Below are 20,722 nucleotides of genomic sequence, written 5' to 3' on the forward strand. Positions count from 1 at the left end.
TTTCAATAATAAAACCCAGATTAACTATGTAACAGTATCTGCTTAAAACATGCTTTATTAAGTGCCTTCTGTAAAAGGTGTATAAAACTTCTTAACTGGTGAACTGGATTATCAATTTACAGTTCAAGGAGAGCCAGTGGCTGACTGTTCTCTTTCTATCACTTGCTGTGCTTACACACTGGCATAAGGACTCTGGCTTTCTAAGACAGAGCAAGTAATTGATTTGCAGAAAACATAAAGTCACTTTCTGCTTTCATATACACTGCCAGACTTATTTTAAAAATTTATATTCTGTACACCAGTAGTCTTTCTTCAGTTCTTATGAAATAGTTTTTACAAAAACTGAAAACATTACTCATAAGCAACTACAAGGAACTATAAAACAAGCTTAGTAGATTAAAAACATTAAACATTTACTTTATTTAGAAGTAAATGACTATATGTTATGTACCTTCCTTATGGCTGTCTCTTATGTTAAACAAATTCTAGATCCAACAGTTCCCTCAGAAAATAATCAGCATTTCCAACCCCTCTGAAAAAATGTGAAGACATATATAAATATATATATGTATATATTTTATGCACAAATGAAATAGTCACAAGGTAATTAGCAAAACGTGTGTTTCTTAAATAGTTACTGGATTTTTAAGAGTGGGTTTAAAACAACTTCCAAAGTTGTACAGATTCTAACGTATCTAAATGCTGAGATTTTTAGTTTCCTTGTTTTAAATTTACAAAAACCCAAGGATACCTTTTACTAGATTCATTACTTAGGACCTGATTCTGGTTCCAAGCCTGCTTATTTTCAAATTCTCTAATGCTATTTAAAGAGAATTATCTCTTTCAAGTCATATACTAAATCTATGTTATCTCTTAATTCTCAAAATTTCATGTCACCTAAGAGAGGGTCTACTTTAATTGACATGTTGAAACTACATACATGTCTTTAATTCATGAGTTCTGCTAGACCATAGTATTGCTAAATAGATTATTTCCTTGAACTCATTATTGACATTCTAGAGCTGTTTGGTGTGTTTGCCTTTAGGTCCCATCCTCTAGAAAGAAAAAAAAAGTATAGCTTTCCAAAAAAGCCATTTTTTTAATTATACCAACTGCAGCTGGCATTTTCCTGAGTATTAGATACGATACTTTGTTGACCTAAATTAATGCATCCTGAGCAGGGTGTGAAGGGTCTACAGGGGTATCAATGGAAAAGAAAGCAAGAGTAAAGAATTCTTCAAACAAGGCAAGTAAAGTACTGATCTAGGCTTTTCTGAGTGGCCTAGCCAAAACACCTCTCAAACAATGCCCTGCTTTTAGAACCTGACCAAAACAGAAATATTTAAGAGACTTTTTGCATGCAGATATTTTTGTTATAATTCTACGAATAAATTGAACTCAGTAAAACACACATTTTGCAATGACTTTGTTGCAAAACAAATGATCTGTTTAGATTAGCCAAAGCTGCCATGGATCCCCAGATACTGTCCTCAGGTGAAGTGCCAAAGCAATGACCTTCAGTGTAATGGAATTTCATGCTAGCTGAAACAACGTGTGACGCTACTGGCTGCCAACTGGAGTGCAGGCACTGTTTTTTCCCCTTCTCAGTAACTATGAGGCTATAAAATATATTTCTTCACCTTTCACACAACCATTACTTCAGTGCTTCTGCTATAGATAAGGCCAAAACCTCTGTAAACTGGCTCGTTACACTATATGACTGATTAGAGGGGAAAAAATAATTTCTTTAGGTAGATAATATGTTTATAACATATATTGACTGTTTGCTATCAGTAGAGCTTTTTAGTAAAACACTTTTGTCCTGGAAAATGGAATCCATTGTCCTTTTTGTATGTTTTTCAGAGGATAGTTTTCTAATGTAACTTTAAAGCCTAATTACTTCACATTTCCAAAGTACCAGACCATAAAATGGTCTAAATTCTAACAGGCAAGGCAATCTAACATGAAAAATAATTTTATGCTTTTAGAAGTGGGTGACCTTTCTTAACTCACATTGTTTCTTGAGAAATGAGATTGAATTTGAGTGGGTATGGTAACTCTTTATTGATACCTAAGCTATCCAAACCAGATACTATTTATTTCTTCTACTTTAAAAGTTTACGATTTTTTCTTTTTTAAGTAAGTACTGGTAAGAAAGGCTTCTGTGAACTTCACCAAGCTGTAAGTTGCAGAAGGAAATGGCAACCCACTTCAGTATTCTTGCCTGGAGAATCCCATGGACAGAGGAGCCTGGAAGGCACAGTCCACGGGATCGCAAGAGTCGGACACGACTTAGAAACTAAATCACACGCACACAAGCTGTAAGTTTAGTTTTTGTCCAAACGCCCTGAAAGCAGTGCACTCAGAGCAACCTGGAGGCAGCACTCAGGAACTCTGCTCTGCCCTCACTTGGCGATGGTCTTACATGCTCCAGCATGGACACACACACACACGTACAGGCACATTCAGTCACTCACTCACATGCTTCCTGGAATTGATGTTAAAAAGTTAAGCGAAAACTGACCAGTGTAAGTGGAGGAGAGAAGTTTCAATCCACGAGAAGACTCGGTAAATACTGTAAAGGCTGTAAACTTTGTAATAAAAGCAAAGGCTCTATTCAACTACATTACTCTAAATTATCACTAATAAATGATCTAATAATTGAGTAAGTTCATATTTTCAGATTTTAAAAAGGTCATGCTTATCCTTCCCTACCCTGACAGAAAACAGTCTGCACATACATGAGACTTACACCTTTATTTGCCTCATAAAAAATAGCTGCCAAACAGCTAGGCCATTGTTCTCGACTAACTTCTTCTCAGGTGGCATGAAAACCACATTCCTGGGCAGCACGTAATCATAGTGTCTGACCCCCCAAGAACCATTAAGTCAAACTCCCTTACCCCCAGAGGGCAACATACTATTGTACCCTCTCCACTTCTGAGCCAGCTATGAACAATAGACAGTAATTGCAACTGTCATGGGCAGTCAGTAGGAAAAGCAACATAGTGGTCCCCCCCCCACTCCCGCCCAGTTTTCTGCCAAACCTGATCCAAGCAGCTAACAACCATGCCCCCCAGCAGAAGAAAGATCTACAGGTGCTTTTCAAATGCATCAGAAAACAGCTTTTTGAACAGAAACAGAGGACAATAACCAAACTTGTGCTCTGAATGTGCAGCTTAAAAAACTCAGAATTAAAGACAGAAACTTCTTTTGTGACTGTACTGCAGCTTCCTGAACTAACCCCACAGGCAAGCCTGAAAGGACAGCTGAGCTTCTTTCCTCTAAGCTTATCATCACTGCTGCTGGCTGCTTTCAAGTTAGACTTGTGAGGAAAACGAGGTAGGGAAACATGCTTGTCCTCCGATGGAATGAGATCACAAGGCTGGGAACAGGCAGTCTTCTTGGCTCAGCTCTTAGTTATTACCCAGGTCATAGCAGAATAAAGAACCTTGGAGAATATGTCCTATATTGCAGGTGCAAATGGGTTAAAATCCCACAAAATAAAGGACCTGCTGCTTCAGAAAAAGAAGAAACTTCACTGTTCTCTTTAACCTCTGTCTTCAAGCTCTGGACGGGATATTAATTATTACTTGCTGGAATTTCATTATAGGTTATGGTTACTTAATTTGCAGATTAGCAGGAATTTATTCTCTTACCACCCATTCACAACTAATCATAGCCAAACTCCAAACAGTTGGATGAAAAGTGAAATACTCAAACACTTTCTGGAAGTTTTCCAATCCAAGATGGCTGATATCACCTAAGTCAAACTTTTGAGCAGACTGATCTATGGTTTGCCTTTCTCTAGGATGCTCTGATGTAGCAGAATGTTGAGAGATGATTGCCTCTCACTGGGAGAACATGTACATGAACAGACATATGGAAAAAAGTTATTTATACACATATTTCTACATGTATATTAATACAAATCTGGTGATATTTTAAATATATATTCAGTTTCTATCAAAAATATACAAAGTAATAAGTAACAAAATCTATTAATATTGGTAAGTGTATTTTTTCTTAAAATTAATCCCTTAGAACTTAGAATCAAAAGTGTCCTATTGGCAACACTAGAAAACCATGGGTTGCCTACTATGCTCTGAGAAAACACACTTTGAAATTAATTGAAATGACCATTTGACTTTATTTTCATATGAAGAATTAAATCTTCTTCCTGTATCATTCCTGGTTTTAAATGTAGATTATGTACACTCATAATTTTAATATGTAGACTGTGTAAAATTACTACCTTGTAATATACAGTTTTAACCCTGCTGTAGATACATTTGTACTTATAAAGTAAGTCACTTAAAATTTTTAAAAATGATTAAAAACCAAAGGCTGTTAAAAATATAGGTCATTTTGTTAAGACAACATACTATTATACGACACAGAGAAAAAATAAGAACTCTGGTATATCCTCTTTCAAATGAGAAAGAATAAGCAGCAAAAACAGAATGCATGGGGCAAAAGTAGTTTGGCACCATTCACATTTCCAAATATCAGACTCATTTTGGCACATTCTGGATCAAAATAATTGCAAATACATTACCTTTTATTTCACCAAAGTTCCCTGATCCCATTGCAAGAAGCTTGTCTTTCCAGTCCTTTGAGAGTAGTTTTTCAATACTGGGGGTTTCTGAGTAAAGGAAAAAAAGAAAGGTAGGCAAATCAACAGGACTATCTTTCTAATGTAGTTCATTAAAAGTCTATCTGCTAAAAATATGGCCACCCCAACCCCGCCCCCAGTTCATAATGACTTCATCAACACACTGATAACAGGGGAGGAAAAAAAAGAATGTGTTTTGTCACCTGCTGTTTCAAAATCATTAGCTTTTTCCTCTTGCGGAACAAAGCCTAACTAATTCTTTATGACAATGGGTACATATAAACCTGCAGTTCATTGTTTTTCAATTTGGTGAACAAATTCCCGCTATAATGGATGCTTGTCAATTTCAGGGTGTTAGTCTGCAGTCAAAAAATAATTATGTTGATAAAATGCAGAGTAAAAAAAAAGGCAAAGAATTAGCTCTTAAATCTGCTACATGTAATTATATCCCTCTGTGTGTTTACAATTACAACCACTTTATAATATGTGTTTAACATCGTGTGGTGGTAAGCACACTGTGGAAAGATTTGCCAGTATCGCGAACATATAAAAATAAGTTGGTATAAAAGAAGCTTTACAAATACTGCAAAATCTAGAGATGGGAGTAATGCCCGTAATGGAAACTTACTTGCTTATTTCAGATTTGTAGCATACTCTTTTAAAATGCCCTGTGTTAAGATAGGACACAGAGGTTTTAGAGAGCAGAGTTATGCGGTAGTTTGATCCTTGTTTCTTTATGTCACATGGTTTTGATTTCCTTTTGTGTTGAATTTTAATGTATAAGTAAACATAAATGCTAATAAAACACCCAAACATTAAACTCAGTTCCAAATAATGTAATTGTATATTCTTGTCAGCATTTAGATGGGTACACAATTACAATGGCTTTCAATCCCGCGATTAGCACTGCATTCAGTTAGAAAATGGTGTGTACTAAAAGATAAGTGTCCCAGTATGCTCCATCTAAATAACAATACCCACACTTATTATCTAGATCGAAGACACACACTGCCATTCTCCACATTGGTGTTTATGTGTATTTGTGTTTGTTCAGACATTTGTTTACCCCCTACTAAGAGCATAAAGGGAGTACATGTTAACTTATCAAAGGGACCGTCTGGCCTAGAGACCATAAGATTATTAGAAATGGGTTAATTTTCCCCACAATAAAATGCATTTTTAAAGCGTCTCCTTGGTTAATGCTTTCTACTATTCTCAGGTCCTCATCTTAAAGACAACAGCTATCAGAGTCAAGAAGCCTGTGTAGAGTTTTCAATGAAGTGAGGTGTAATTTTCCTTGGAAAAACTGTGACAACATGAATCCTTCTTTTTCACATGCCAAAACTTGGGGAAAATAAAATGCTGAAAAATCTGAATAATTACTTCTTCAAATAGCTTGTATATACAATGTGTGCACACACACACAACTACTGTATGCACATTTACATGGAATGTGTGAAATGTATTTTTTCCTTTGTAACAAAATATACCTCTTCATTTGTCGCATTTAAGGGAAGAGGATGCTAAAGATTTTACTTTTTCTTAAAATATCCCTATTTGTTTACCATGTTGTTTTGAAGATGATAATGGCAATTCTGAATAATAAAATGCATTAAATCTCTTCTTATTGTAATCAATATTTCTGTTCACTAAGGCTTTAAAAGTAACTTTAAAACACTTCTGCAGGGATTTTCAATGTTTCTACATTCCCAGTAAACACTTTGTGAGTGAAATCATTTTTTAAACCTTATCAGAGTAGGTCAAAGAAACACCACTGTTTTCTTTTTTCCAGAACCCTACAAAAATTCTTGAGTAGCATGTAAACAGGGCACAGCCAATATGGTATTTGCAATAGAGTACTGTCAGTCACTAAAAGCTAACAAACCTTTGCAAAGCAGGAATGCAGCAATAGAAATTCATTGTGTACTAACAATAGGCCCCTGAACCTCCAGCACCAAAAGCAGACCATTTTACTTTTAAGGCTATTGTCTGCAAAGTCCATGACAAAGCTTTTCCCCTGCAGCTAGACAAAATATTCACTGTAGTGTGCTCATAAAGAAACAGAAGTCTTCTGTCTAAGTTGCAGAGTTAAAGAAACAGCCGCCAGATTTCTGAAACCTGCAGAACATTCCTGGCCTCTTTATTAACTTGCATGAAGATAGAAGGCTCGCATACAAAGCCACTTTATTTTTTTCAAGTACCTGACTTTCAACATACACTACAGAAAAATGAATAACTTCTTTAAGACCAAGTAATTCGAAAGATGTAAAATCAGAAATATATCTAACTCAGGATTGTTGTGCCTTTGGATGAATAAAGACAATAATACTTGGAATTTGGATAAGGTATATTTTTTAAAACGCAGATTCAATAAACATGTATTGAACATCCTGTGTGCAGGAATTATGCTAGATGCTTTTACCAGCATTCTCTCATTTAATCAAAGCAAACACCTGAAGATTCAGATTATGTTATTATATCTATCTTCCAGGGTTTTTTTTGTTTAAAAAAAAAAAAAAACCAAAGAACTTGTCTGAGGTTTCACAATGTGCAGTGGGCAGAGCTGAGTGGTGGCCTAAGGTTTTGTTTTGTTTTCTCTGCAGATTCCTAAGTCTCTTGTTGTCAACGAAATGATAATGATAGCTACTATTCTGAGGTTAAGTGCTAAACAGTGCATCATGTCCTTTACATGCGGTATCTCAAGCTTCTCATAATAATCTCCTGAATTATATATTGGTACATCTGTTTCACCATTGAGAAACAAAAGCTTTGAGAAAGATCACGACTTGATCAATATGGAGCTAATTTCAACTTATTGGACCCCAAAGCCTTTGCTCTTTCCAATACATACACATCCCTGCATTTTACCTGCAAAATAGTCATGGATAGACAAACTCTTGTTATTAACTCCAGTGGATGGATGAAGTAAACATTTGAAAGGATAAATTGAATATCCCAGGGCAATACGTTCCTATGGGTAGCATGAAGAGATTAAAAGCCAAGATTCCTTAGAGCTTTCATTATGTTCAGGATGTAGTGCCACTATATGACTTTGAACTTTGGAATTCTGAATGATTTAAAGAGAACCTATGATGATTTAACTTTTAGTTTCACTTATGACCATATAGCAGATATATGCATTGAAATGAAAATGTATTCACATAGTAGAAGGACTCTTGGGCTATATGTGAAGCAATCTGGGTTCTCACCAGGACTCTGACACCGTCTAGCTCCGAGAGGAACTAAAGCATATCTTTTCACCCATTTCACCCCTCTATTTGAATTAATCTAAAAAAGCTTTAAGCTAATCCATGTTCAGTATTCTATAACTGCTACTGTTCCAATTTATTTCCACTGGCAGTTCATGAAGAAATGTTAAGAAATGATCTCACAATAATGATCACAATAAATGGACATGTACCAGTGACTAAGCTGCTCTGAAAACAGTAAAGATCCCATAGAATACAAATGATTAGAACTGAGAAAGACCAAATGGCAAAATCTCAATATTTATAATACACCTGTTCATTAATATGTTAATATGATTAAAGTGAAATCTGACACAACTATGTAACGGCTGCTTCAGTGCTTATGGAGTCAGAGAGTAGTTGTCTATTAAATATTCAATTTTCTAAGCATTTTCTAAAATGCAATATTTTTTTAAAAATATATACTTAGGATTGTATTTTATACAATTGAGGATGGCATGTTTCTGGACATATAGTTATTTCCAAATGTTTAAATTCTGTACTAGCCATTACTTTCATATTAAGATGTATCATAGTTTTATTTTAAATTAAATGCTTTAAAGAGTCTCCTGAGATGTACTTCTCCCAGGCATTGGAGTATCATGATTACCATCAAAATTAAAGCTAGGGTTCTCTTTATTACCATAAGCATGATGGATAATACTAGTTATTATTATCTGCATGGCATTTTGGCTTATAGAATGCTGTCAGATACAATAATTTATCAATGGTGTATATTATTATCATATCCATTTTGCAGATGAGAAAACCAAGGCTCAGAAAGAAAACCAAGACCCGGCATCACCTAGCCAGAAAGGAGAACAGATGGAATACAAAACCATGGCCTCTTAATTCAAGAATCTCCCCTTTTTAGGTGAAGCATAAAAATGTATATATATTTTAAAGAAAAATAAAATAAATATTAAGAAAGAAGCTAAAAGATAAATTAGAGAGAACTGAAAGCTCTCCTTATTAGTCAACCTATTATTAGCAAGATGACTATAACTGGGTTACTTTTGTCTCTTTCTACCATCAGGACAGAATGTTATGATTTGGTAAGTTGCTTGCCTTTCCCGTCTCACCCTCGCTTCTTTCGCTCGCATATGCTTCTTCACATCAGTGCCTATAGCAATCCCACCAGTGAATGGCCCCCCTAACCGTGCCAGGCATTGTTACAACAGCATCCTGCCTCTTTAGGCCTGTTCATTCCCTATAACTCGCACTCCTTTTTCCCTTCAGTGCCAAACACTCTTAAGACTGACTCCCTCATCTGGAACAATGAGACCCAGAGACTCATGCCAACATATTGTAATTCTCCAACAAGCTCCCAGTGCCAAGAATTAAACCACATTCGCTCCAGTGCAGTAGCTTTACACACAAGCTCAGGTTTTTGCTTTGTGTTTATGTAGGTTTTTTCCCCTTAATCTCCCTTGAGCTGCAGTGGCAGAGCTCATTGAAAAATCAAACAAGCAAAAAATATGTATGGATAATATGTGATTTTTCAAAAAGTCCCAGGAGTTAGGTCATACCAAATCTACCACTGTTTATACTTTCATTTTGTGGCTTAAACTAAGCTGTGTTATTTCTGACATGTGATAGGAACATTTAGGGATGAAAGCTATCTTTTGGAAGGAACAACAGTAGGGCTGAAAGTCAAAAATATACTAATATCTCCTTCAAAGTCAAGAAGTAAAAGCATATGTAGATTTTCATGTCATGGATTCAGCATTTTAAACCTGGAAGGATCTTTAGATAACATTTAGATAAACATTCCACAAAAGTAATTTACTAAATATACATTGGACATAAATGGAACATAAAATGCTTGGCTACAAGTGAAACTAAAACAAATAAGCATCCCACTGTCATGTAAATCTAATTAATATTAAGCAAATTTACATTTCTTTTCTATAATATGTAGATCATTTTATGTACTAACAGACTGTGGATCTTTAAGTGAGTTATGGGTTACATTTGCTGTTGTGTTTAGTTGCTATGTCACATCCAACTCTTTGTGACCCCATGGACTATAGCCTGCCAGGCTCCTCTGTCCATGGGATTTCCCAGGTAAGAACACTGGAGTGGGTTGCAATTTCCTTTTCCAGGGGATCTTCCTGACCCAGGGATTGAACCCATGTCTCCTGCATTGGCAGGAGCCACCAGGGAAGCCCATGGATTATGTAGTATTATTTAAATATCTGACCAAGGAAACTAGTATTGGGAGATGACTGTTTTGCTCAAGTTGGGTAATAACTAGCCTAGGCCAAACACTTCATTTTACAGACTGAAAATATAAATAAAGGTTAAATCTTACCTAAGATCATAAATCTAATTAATAAGGCAGAACTTGAAGTCCAACTCTTAGTTTGGTGTTCTTTTCCATATACCACACATCACAACATGTTTTCTCACAACGAAATATCAGTCCGGTTTTATTCACCTCATCTAGTCTTAGACTATAATTAGATGATAGGTGGTCTGGGTGACGAACCTCTGTCAGTATTAAAAAAAGTAAAGAGTGAAGTGGCTCAGTCACATCAGGTCTCTCTCACATTGTAGGCAGACGTTCTACCATCTGAGCCAGCAGGGAAGTTATTAGGTACTGTTAACTCAGTACTCGCCCCTCAGAAGTTTTCACTTGATGGCCTCCATTAAACTAAAGAAAATGTCAATTACTACATTTGGCTAACTATATTTTTCTTTAAAAAGCTATTTACAATTTAGTATCTTGCTATTTAGCTATTCAATTACTGATGAGATTATTTTTGAGGGGGAAGATTGTGCTGAATCTGGATATCACATACCAGGACGAGTTCAATTCATGCTGATAATAGCTGCAAGTCTAGATAACATCTGGGGCCAAATATTAAACAATGTAATGGAAGTAATATAAAAACGTCTACATTATCTGGAAAGTATCTGTGCACTGAAGACCAAAAGGCATTGTAACAGTCCCATTAGCCAAGTGCTACAGTTAATCTACTACTGGAAATGTCAAGTTCTTCTAGGAAATTAAAAAAAAAAAAAAAAAAACACACCACAACACACAATAGAAACACATCTGAAATTCCAAAGCACTAGGATTTCAATAAGCCTCCTTTTATATGCAATCGTTCTGAAGTGAATTAAGCTCTAGAAATACTTTACTCGTAGTAGTGCCAAAATATTTCTTTGTTTCCACTTGAAATTTAATAAGAGTGTGGTTAGGAGGAAAAAAAAAATTTTTGGCCTGCTGACTCAAGTTTTGAAATTTTAATGTACAATCAATTTTTCTGAATATTGAAACATCTAAATCATTACCCACAGGCTTAACTTTCCTCATTGTACCAGCTAAAACTATTAAAGCACTTGTTCAATTATGCCTAACTTTATACCATATTTTAGAAAAATATTTTTCATCACATGATTAAATACACCATAATCAATATGATATAACTGCTATATATCAATAAACTTGGTTTTCCTCTTCAAAAGATGATTCTATATTTCCTACACAAAATATCCTTTAAGAGACAGTCTTATGAAACTCTCCTAGTTTTATCCACTCTGTCACTTGGAAAGTAAGTGCATTTCTTTGCGTAGACTAAAATATTCTTTTTTCTTCTTGTTTTAAATATTAGACCCCAGCAAAAAATAACATAAGAACTTTGTGGGCAGCATGTCAAAAAGGAACTGCAAAGAGTTTTTCCTCATGTACAAAATCTCTCATGTTTTGCTACAAAATGTAAAAAAAGGGGGGAAAAAAGTCATACGACATGACTCCATCACTCACTATGACTAATTTTGGGATCTTTGGCAAGTAATTTAACCATCTTGTGCTTCAATTTACTTACCTATAAAAGGGGACAATAACTACATTTATACTATTGTCAAAAGAATTAAATAACTTATGTAAAGCATGGAAGTCAATGCTGGGTTCACAGTAACATTTAAAAAGGTTGACTAACATTACAACTACAACTTAGCATACAACATTTCAAGAGAAATACATCAATAACCAAATGAAATATATATACACATGCATCAATTTACCCATCATTGAAACTACCCAGAGATCAAAAGCGACATCCAACAGTTATAGTTTTATTTTTTCAATAGTTCTATGTATTTTATGAAGTTGATCATTACTATTAGTTTCACTGATTTATCTGTCATTCCAATGAATTTCTCAGTTGGTTCATGTCAAAAAAGACGACAAAGAAAAAGATACACTAGTGAGAGGGACGAAGTAGTAAGAAGGACAAAAATAGTTGCCACTTCCATTAGGTTAATGTATGAATTGTCCCCCAAAAGCACAGAAATACAAAAACACTTTTGACCACTGTCTTTCTAACTTTCCAAAGGTTCCATTAGGTCCTCAACAATGGCTCAGGCTTTTAAGCCAGTGCTGTTGACGAGTGAAAGGGAACAACAAATAGCTTTGTAGTTCTCTTCTCCCAGGGTCACTCGGCCAGCAGTAATAGTTATTATTTTTATTTATTAGCACTGCAGCCCTGTTCTCCATCACGGCCAACTCACTCCAACCCCCAAGACAGGAAAAGCATTTTTACCTTTAATAAAAGTGGGAGTGTGCAGCACTCCTGTGCCAGGCTCTTTGGGTAAAGTGCACAGCTAATGAACATTGTCCATCTGTATCCAAATAATTTATGATATCAGCATAGTGTGGGTGGTGAAATGTGAATTAAGTTCTAACCATTAGGCACAATTAGAAGGGGTGAGAGTGGAAGGTAGGAGGAAGTACCAGGGTTACTAAGGCAGGAGAGATAGAACTAAGTTACTAAGGCAGGCGAGCAAAGGTAACTTGAGAGAAAATTGGGAGGAAGGTGGTCATGATGGCATCAATTAATAGTCAATTCCTAACAGTTAAAATATTCCTCATAAAAGATTTTCAAGACTATTTCATCCAGCAATAACCAACTTTCTCAGAGACCAACTGTAATATACCTGTTTTTTTCCATCTATTTTATTTGAAATAGTATCATTTCAACTGTGTGTGTGTGCATATATATATGTAAATATACATATGAGATAGAAGAAGAAAAATAGAAGAAAGACAAGCCGTAAGAACTCAATTATAGAAAAAGGTATATAAGAATGCGGCATACTTAAATAAAGTCTTAACTTCAGGAGATAAATTTATAAACAAACAGGAGAAGTTTGATTGCTTAACCATATCACAGTTTAGTAAAGCAGCATAGTTCTAAGCAGATTCTAAATGCCTATTGATATATTTTAAGATTTACCTAAGTATGTGTTTGAATTATAAATGAAGCAATTACCCTATCTTAGAGTATATTCAGATAACCATCCATTCAATTAGATATCTAGACCATGTTGAAGACAAAAATTAATGATCATATTTGAAGAATTTTGTCATTGTTGTTTATAAATAGGAAGGTGAGTGGTAGAGATGATAAAGGAGATCCAAAAAGCATAGAAATAGAAATTCACTTAACATACATTAGAGTAAGAATTCCAATACTTTAAAAATATGACAGAATGTTTTACCACTGGAAGTGAGAATTAAAGCACATAGAGCCTGATGCTAAACCACTACACATCCTGAATCTTCTCTATCACAACATATGTGAAAACAAATCGCAATCTCAGCTTGCCAGATGCCTGAAAAGATATGAACAATAAAAACTGACATGATTCATATGATAAATCAGAGATTGTGATATGCAGGTAGTTGAACAGTTGAGCTGAAAGGCTACTTATAATTCAAATTATATTTTTATGTTCTAATAGATAGCATCAGATTTTAAAATTAAGAAAAAAAAATCCTCTGATTTGCTTAAAATCATATATCTAAATTTGCACATAGCCTTCGCAACCAAAGTCGTCCATCTGGCTCAACAACTTGTTATATTTGGTCTCTCATAACCTTTCATGGATTTTGGATCGTGTCATTTTTAGAGTAATTTTAGATGATAAAATACAATAGTTTTATTTGCAAAATGACATTTAATGTCCACAAGCTTAGATACAATCTAATCAACAGTGAAACTTAAAAGTTGTGTGTTAGGTATGACTTGCTGTGAACCAACAAAATGCAGAATAGCAGAAAAAAAAAATCAATGGGCAAAAAGCATTTTCATTTAAGAAGGAGCAAGTAAAAGAAGACAAAAATAAAAAACAAACCAAAAAAAAAATCTGGAAAAATAGCAAAAGGCATAGTTTGGCTTTCATTTTTCTTACATTACCAGAAATGTAACCATTCTCAATGTTAAAAGCAGTGGGTATAAAGCTAGTCAAGTATAGTCTGTTTGTATATTCTTTTAATTTCTGGAATTAATAAATGTACAAAACTATTATCTTGCTTTTAGTGGCATGATATACTGAGTTATTAGACTATTTTTTAAAATATATGGATACTTTTACATTTTCTTTATTTGCACAATGTACACATACATGAAGGTGCACGCACGCACACATACACAACACACACACGAGCAGGAGGCCTCCTATTCTATTTATTCATTCTTTTATCTAACAGTTATCATTAAGCCACAGCTATTACATTGTGATACTAAGACATGGCCTCTGAACTTCAAGAAACTCACAATCTCTTATAATATACCACACACTGTTTAGATGTATAGACTAACAGTGATCAGATGGTAAACCTTGGACTCAAACTGCTAGATTCACTGAGCTGCTCTCCTTTTGTTTCATTTACTGCAGTCAATGTAAACAGAACAATGCCTTACTTGAATCATATTAATAAAAAGTAAATAAATGTGCTGGAAGATTTTTTTTCCTAAATGTTACCATTGCAGCATTGCCATAGAGTTCTAGTCTTATGTTTATCAATTAACTGAACCTGCTATAAAATATTCTATGAGGCAATAATTTCCAGAAGTGGGATCAATTTGTCATCTTGTCGGTAATTCGGAATACGATATGAACTAAATCATGCTAGGAATACAACAGTAAATTAAAGGTAAGAATATAAGAATAGTAGAGTGGGTTTATTCAGCAAATAGTATGTACTATGTATTTTTCTCCCATTTCCTTCTCCAAGAGAGGAAATGGAGACGGAAATGACAACCCACTCCAGTGTTCTTGCCTGGAGAATCCCAGGGATGGGGTCGCACAGAGTCGGACACGACTGAAGTGACTTAGCAGTAACATGTATTTTTCTAGGTTTGCTGGACACTAACAAGAGGAAAACAAATGTAGAATGTATCTACCTAGAATCCTTAGTCATGGGGAAGCCTCTTTAAAATGTAAAACTCCAGGCCACTGGCAGGTCTGGCTTTAATGTCTTAGTTGAGTCCCAGGAGTCCGTACTTTTCCAAGACCTGAGGTAATTTTCTGATGAGTAAACACTCTTCAGGGTATAAAAGTATGTATAAAAATATTCCATTAAATCTTCAGAAACTTGAAAACATTTTTTCAAGTAAAGAATAAAAAGTAGAATCTATAGAACTCCTTTTTGAAAGGTAAAAAAAAAAAAAATCATTTACTAACACCAAAATGTCATTTGAGTGATAATTTAAACATTATTAACTAAAACCATTCAAATATATTCCAATACTTTTCTATGTTACAACTCAAAGAAATACAGCATCTCAAAGGAAAAACATACTTACAGTAAAAGGCAATAATGAACTACCAGGAACTGATATACATTTTATTTATTAAAAAGGGGGGAAATGAAGAAGAATTATTAGTGTAGCATTGTGAAGAAAATTTTTGTTTAAAAATCTTTAATAAGGGACCATGAACCACATTACTACATGTTAGAAATACATATCTATTCTTTCATATAATGTACTACACACATAACGTAAGTGGCAAAGAAAGAGAAGAATTCCTGAGGTGTCAATCAAATGACAAGCACACCCCTCTGGAATGGTTGAGAACTGAGGGCAGTGGGTTTAAAGAAGAAGGCGGAATGACGTTCAAGTAATTTGGTAAATGAGAGAAGAATGAATGGGATAATATTCACTATTAATTTTCAAAAATGGCAGGACAACAAATCACAAATCCTGGAAACAGTGTCAATGGTAGAAAATATAATCTATACTTTGAATGTAATTAACATGGATTTCTATAGCACCACAGTATTTTTCCTACTTATTCTTTCTACAGTCTTAAAAACACGAATCAGTAACATCTATAGATCGTGTCTTACATCTAATAACTGAGAGAAGAACATTCTCACATAAATTTTTGAAAGAATAATGACATATGCAGGGAGACAGAGAAGAGGAGAAACGAGAGAGCATGCCATTAAATAATTCTCTTTCTCCTGTGCTCACCTATCTGGAAGTCATCACTGAACTTAACTCTCATATATGTAATAAATGGTAGACAGAAATGCATATCACCTGAATCTTTATCTTTCATATACACATATTTAGTCAAATTAATATAGAATATTTATATATAATTTGAACTCATTTATTTCATTAGAAATGTATTTGAGGAGAAAAATTGGGTGGTGGGGGTGTAAAAGTGGGCAAAGACTGCCCACCATACTATGACGTGTATCCCATGCTTTCCTACTGAGTTACTGATCTAAAATAATGAAAAATAAAAGATAGTGAAAAGATTTTAAACAGCCTAGAGATTTTGGTGAAGTACAATGAAACATCAGTAGTTTAAAAACTAAGATATAGGTCAAAATTTTATCACAAAAGGATGGATGAAGCCAGTAAAATGACACACCATCCAATTTTCTGACCTGGGAGTCAGAGAGCAAGCTTTTATAAACTTGGGAATGGTCTCTCAAAAGCCACAAAGGTCTGTGTTCCACATGTCAGAAATTTGAAAGTGTTCATACCTCTGAGAATTTTCCCTGAGGGAACTGAAACCCCCCAGGAGCCTGCTATCTCAGTTCCCACAAAAAGGTGCAGAGTATGTTTAAGCCCCACAGGGTCTCTGTTGTTGGACATCAGATCTTCTATCTAAAGGGAACACTGGGACGAATACTGAAGAAGGTTTCAAAAAGCCTTTACTGCCCTCAACTATTTGGAAAAATCAAGTAACTATTCTAGGAAGATGATTCAGATAAAACATTGTTAAAATTACGCTAAATTAGAAATGCATATCTAATCCTCAAAAATTAAACTGTTCCAATGAAAGGAGTCAAGATCTTCAGTTAAATTTCAAGCATTCCAAAAAAGTCCTTCCAAGTGTGGTAGCTGCTTGTAATCTTATTTGCAGAAAGCAAATAATTTAATGCAATAAATTTGATAAACTAAACTTGAAAGTCACTGCAATAAATTTGTAAGCATCCAAATAAATCTTTATTACTAGATGGGGGCATATTATCTCCTTAAAATATATGGCTGTGGAATTAAAAAAATAAAACAAAATGTTCTTTTTCTAAAGCAAGAAAACATATCTTTGTTCCACAGCAGCTACCAAAGAACAAGAAAGTACATTGTTTAATTAGAGGATTACATTATTTATAAGAATATTTCCAAAATGTATGAAGTATATTAAAGTGGATATATAATCTAATAGGCTTTCCTTTATTATACACTAGGTGTCAAATCATTTTAGTCCATAGTTCTATATGTAGAACTTGGCTTATTTACTTCCCTCCCTTTTCTTCTCAGCAGATTGTTCAGCTTATAGTGCAGCACCTTCAAAATGATAAAGCAGTCAAAAGCCAAACCTTAAAACATGTGGTTATGTGCCAAATGAAGTTGTATAAAGACTAAAAACCAACACCTTAAAAAAATACTTGATTTACGTTTAATTGAAACTCGTGTTTTCATACATATTTCAGCCTTTCTGTTTTTGTTATGACACATAAAGTGCCTAAAAAATAATGATCAGTGAGGGTTTCACAGCATGGAGGTGAAAAAAAAAAATCATAGGAAAAAAAAAGTTTATTCCACACTATTTGAATTCATTTAGGTAGTTCTCTATGGGGCTGCTACCAAATCCTTTAAGCCCACCAGCCTCTTACCTACATTAAATTAATGAGGCATCTCAAGCATTCATACTTCGCCAGCAGCTCTAGGCTCTCCAGTTGGACACCTACAATTTACTAAATTACAAACAGTGACCTAGGGGAGACATCTGTTTGTTATATACAATATTGTATTATAAACTAGAAAAATATTGGGGAGATTAAGATGACAAGATATATGCTGAATTGTATTTTCTGAGGTTAATAGGGGCCGATCTACAATTCTGTGATCTTCTCTTTACCAATACAGGTTTCTATTTTCCCATCAGGAAGTAAGGGCCTCCACAGATTAACATTATGAAATACAATACTTATGAACAATCCAGTACTTAGAGGTCTGTATTATGCCATGATACTCACTACCTCCATACAATACTTTTATTAAGCTGCAAATACATTAAGCTTGATTATAATCAATTTTTTTTTTTTATAATACCACCTTCTTACTAATGCTCATAACACTTGGCTCCCAGGGATGTACTTATAATGAGATGGCCGGGTGTATTTTCCATTAAAGGCCTCCACTGGAGTTTCTATAGTGCTTTTTCTCATATATTTCAAGTTAAACGCTCCCTCTATTTTTATGTTTGCTTCACAATAGCCAGTCCCTTTTCAATGATTAATTTTTTATTCAAAAACAATTTGCTTCTCTTTCCTTTGTCCTGTCATGGTTTCAGAACAACCTCTTTTCTTTTCCCTTGTCCATAGCAGAAATTCACCTCCTCTGAACACCCACCCCCCCAGACCACTACCTTCTAGTCTCTAAATTCTTTTTAGTGACACATCGTCCAAAATATTTAGGAGCTCTCTCCCCAGCAGGGGGTTACTCAATTAACAAAAACAAAGCTCTGAATGATCAAGGCTATAACTGAGCCAAGAAGTACTGTAGCCATTTATATTATATGACCTCAGCAGTCTCTTGATTGAATTGCAACCCTGCATTAAATCAAACACTATGTGTTGTGTGTGTGATTTTCTAAATGCTTGGGTGTGTGAGGTGGAAACAGGAGGGTAAAGTGGGGGTGGCAAACAGATGATAAATACTCTGAGAAAGAAATTCTCCAATCCCAGTGTACTTGGGTTTTCTTTTTAACATGCTCTCTGCTTTGTTTTCGAACTTAGATGCATTTTGTAAAAATCCTCTGAACTGGTATTCCAAAGCATGTTGAAACAACAGAAATAATGGAAGCATAATTGACTGCAGCTGGGAACTGTCACCCCTATCAGTAAACAGCACCTAACTGGCAAATACTACAAGCTTGTAACAGATTCCTTTATGAATTGGGCACTGTACGAAGACTGGGCATTCCTTGTACCACATACTCAAATCGAAATCTTCACTGATTTATTTCTAAAACTTTACTAGACTAGAAACAGTAAGTGGTTAGTCTGTTGGCCTCTCACTAGAGTGTTTGGGAAGAAAAGGTGGGGTGCTTATTTCCTAAAGTTAAATGCATTAACAGGTTTATAAACATGCTGTGTTTTTCAGCCATGGAAGAGATAGTCAGTTAAAAAAAAAAAAAAAAAGTCTTCTCAGTACCTACATGCTCATAGGAGAAATGAGGAAAAGTAAAAATATCTTACTTAGAGACCAATTTTTGTGAATCAAATTACTATACATTTTTCCACACATATTCTAATCAGGGACTATCAAGGTTCAATTCTTATCAAGAAGCAGGCTTTTATATCACTTTTTTGTTTATTTACTTAACTCAAACTTTCCCCAAAAAGGAACAACAACAGAAAAGAACGTAAAAGAAAGAAAGGAAAACTAACTCCACATTAACTTGCTAAGAGAAAAGCTACAGTAAGTCTCTTTTCCTATTTTCTTATATTTGTGTAGCTGTTAGACATTTTGCAAAGGAGGGGAGTACCAGCCAGCCTCTCACAACAAAAGACCCACTGTCACTGAGCCAGTCCCAGACATGGTGGAAACCAGCCCACAGGAAAAGGCCTGGCTCCAGTGTTAGGCCCCGGCCGAGTACAGTCACTATATTCACTCAAATTGGCAACAGGTCTCAGTGTTCCTGGCTTTGAGCTGTGAACAAGGGTCGGGATTGAATAACCAATTATACAACCGCTGACTGAGTTTATCCAAGGTTTGCAAACTGCTATAATAGCCCAGTATTCAACCAACTGTTTTATCCTTTTCCAGATATAGTGTCATATCTCCCCTTGTGCTCCATTTACATGTCACTTTATTACACACATCCATTAAAAAGGTTAATACCGTGTCACACTCAATGCCTAAATGCTGGCATAGAGGAGTTCTGCGGCGCTCTGGGGCATTTCATATAGACACCTTTCTCTGTCTTTCACTTTCTCTCTGCAAGCTAAACCAAGTTTCTGTCAAGACTACAGAACAGTGGATGAAAGAACAGTAGCCAAATGTCAACAGTTTCAAAAATACTCCTTACACTAATAGGCTGTTTTAACCCACCTTGGTATATTAAAAATGTGAAAATTCTGAACTTTGGCAGTTCATACCAGCACCCAAATTTGAGGTGAACGTATAAATTTATCCAACCATGTGCCTCCCCCTTCGCCAAAATGGACATTTTTCTCAAAGTTCAAGAAGATCTACAATTTTTTTCCAGCATTTTTGCATGCCTGCCTTTATACACAGTGGTTGCGATGGAAATAAAAAATAGAAACAGAATTTTCAAGTACTTTTCCTAAATATCTACAGACCTGGAATTCTTGAATGAGTATCTTCAACTCAATAAACAGAATAAAAGAAACAGTAGGAATAACAAGTACTTAGGAAGGAGTGAGCTTTTTTTTTTTGATGCCTCCATCTTTGGCCTTCTATTTTTATTCTAAGCTGGTGTAAATTGATGTAATACACAGTGTAAGATTATTTCTCTGTTGAGGTTTTTATCTTTAAAATCAACAATACAGATTCCTTTTATAAACATGTGATAT

General features: G+C 34.9%; 1 protein-coding gene across 13 annotated transcripts in view; it reads right to left on the minus strand.

The window, feature by feature from the left end:
• The window catches only part of SOX5 (SRY-box transcription factor 5), a 1,090,001-nt gene that overhangs the window by 234,869 nt on the left and 834,410 nt on the right, over window positions 1-20,722 (minus strand). For all 13 annotated transcript variants that reach the window (XM_070453774.1, XM_070453776.1, XM_070453775.1 and 10 more), the window contains one exon: window positions 4,559-4,645. In XM_070453774.1, coding sequence (XP_070309875.1) covers window positions 4,559-4,645 — 87 coding nt within the window. The remainder of the gene's footprint in view (window positions 1-4,558; window positions 4,646-20,722) is intronic.

Source organism: Odocoileus virginianus, chromosome 23 (assembly GCF_023699985.2).
Source record: "Odocoileus virginianus isolate 20LAN1187 ecotype Illinois chromosome 23, Ovbor_1.2, whole genome shotgun sequence".
NCBI classification, from domain to species: Eukaryota; Metazoa; Chordata; class Mammalia; order Artiodactyla; family Cervidae; genus Odocoileus; species Odocoileus virginianus.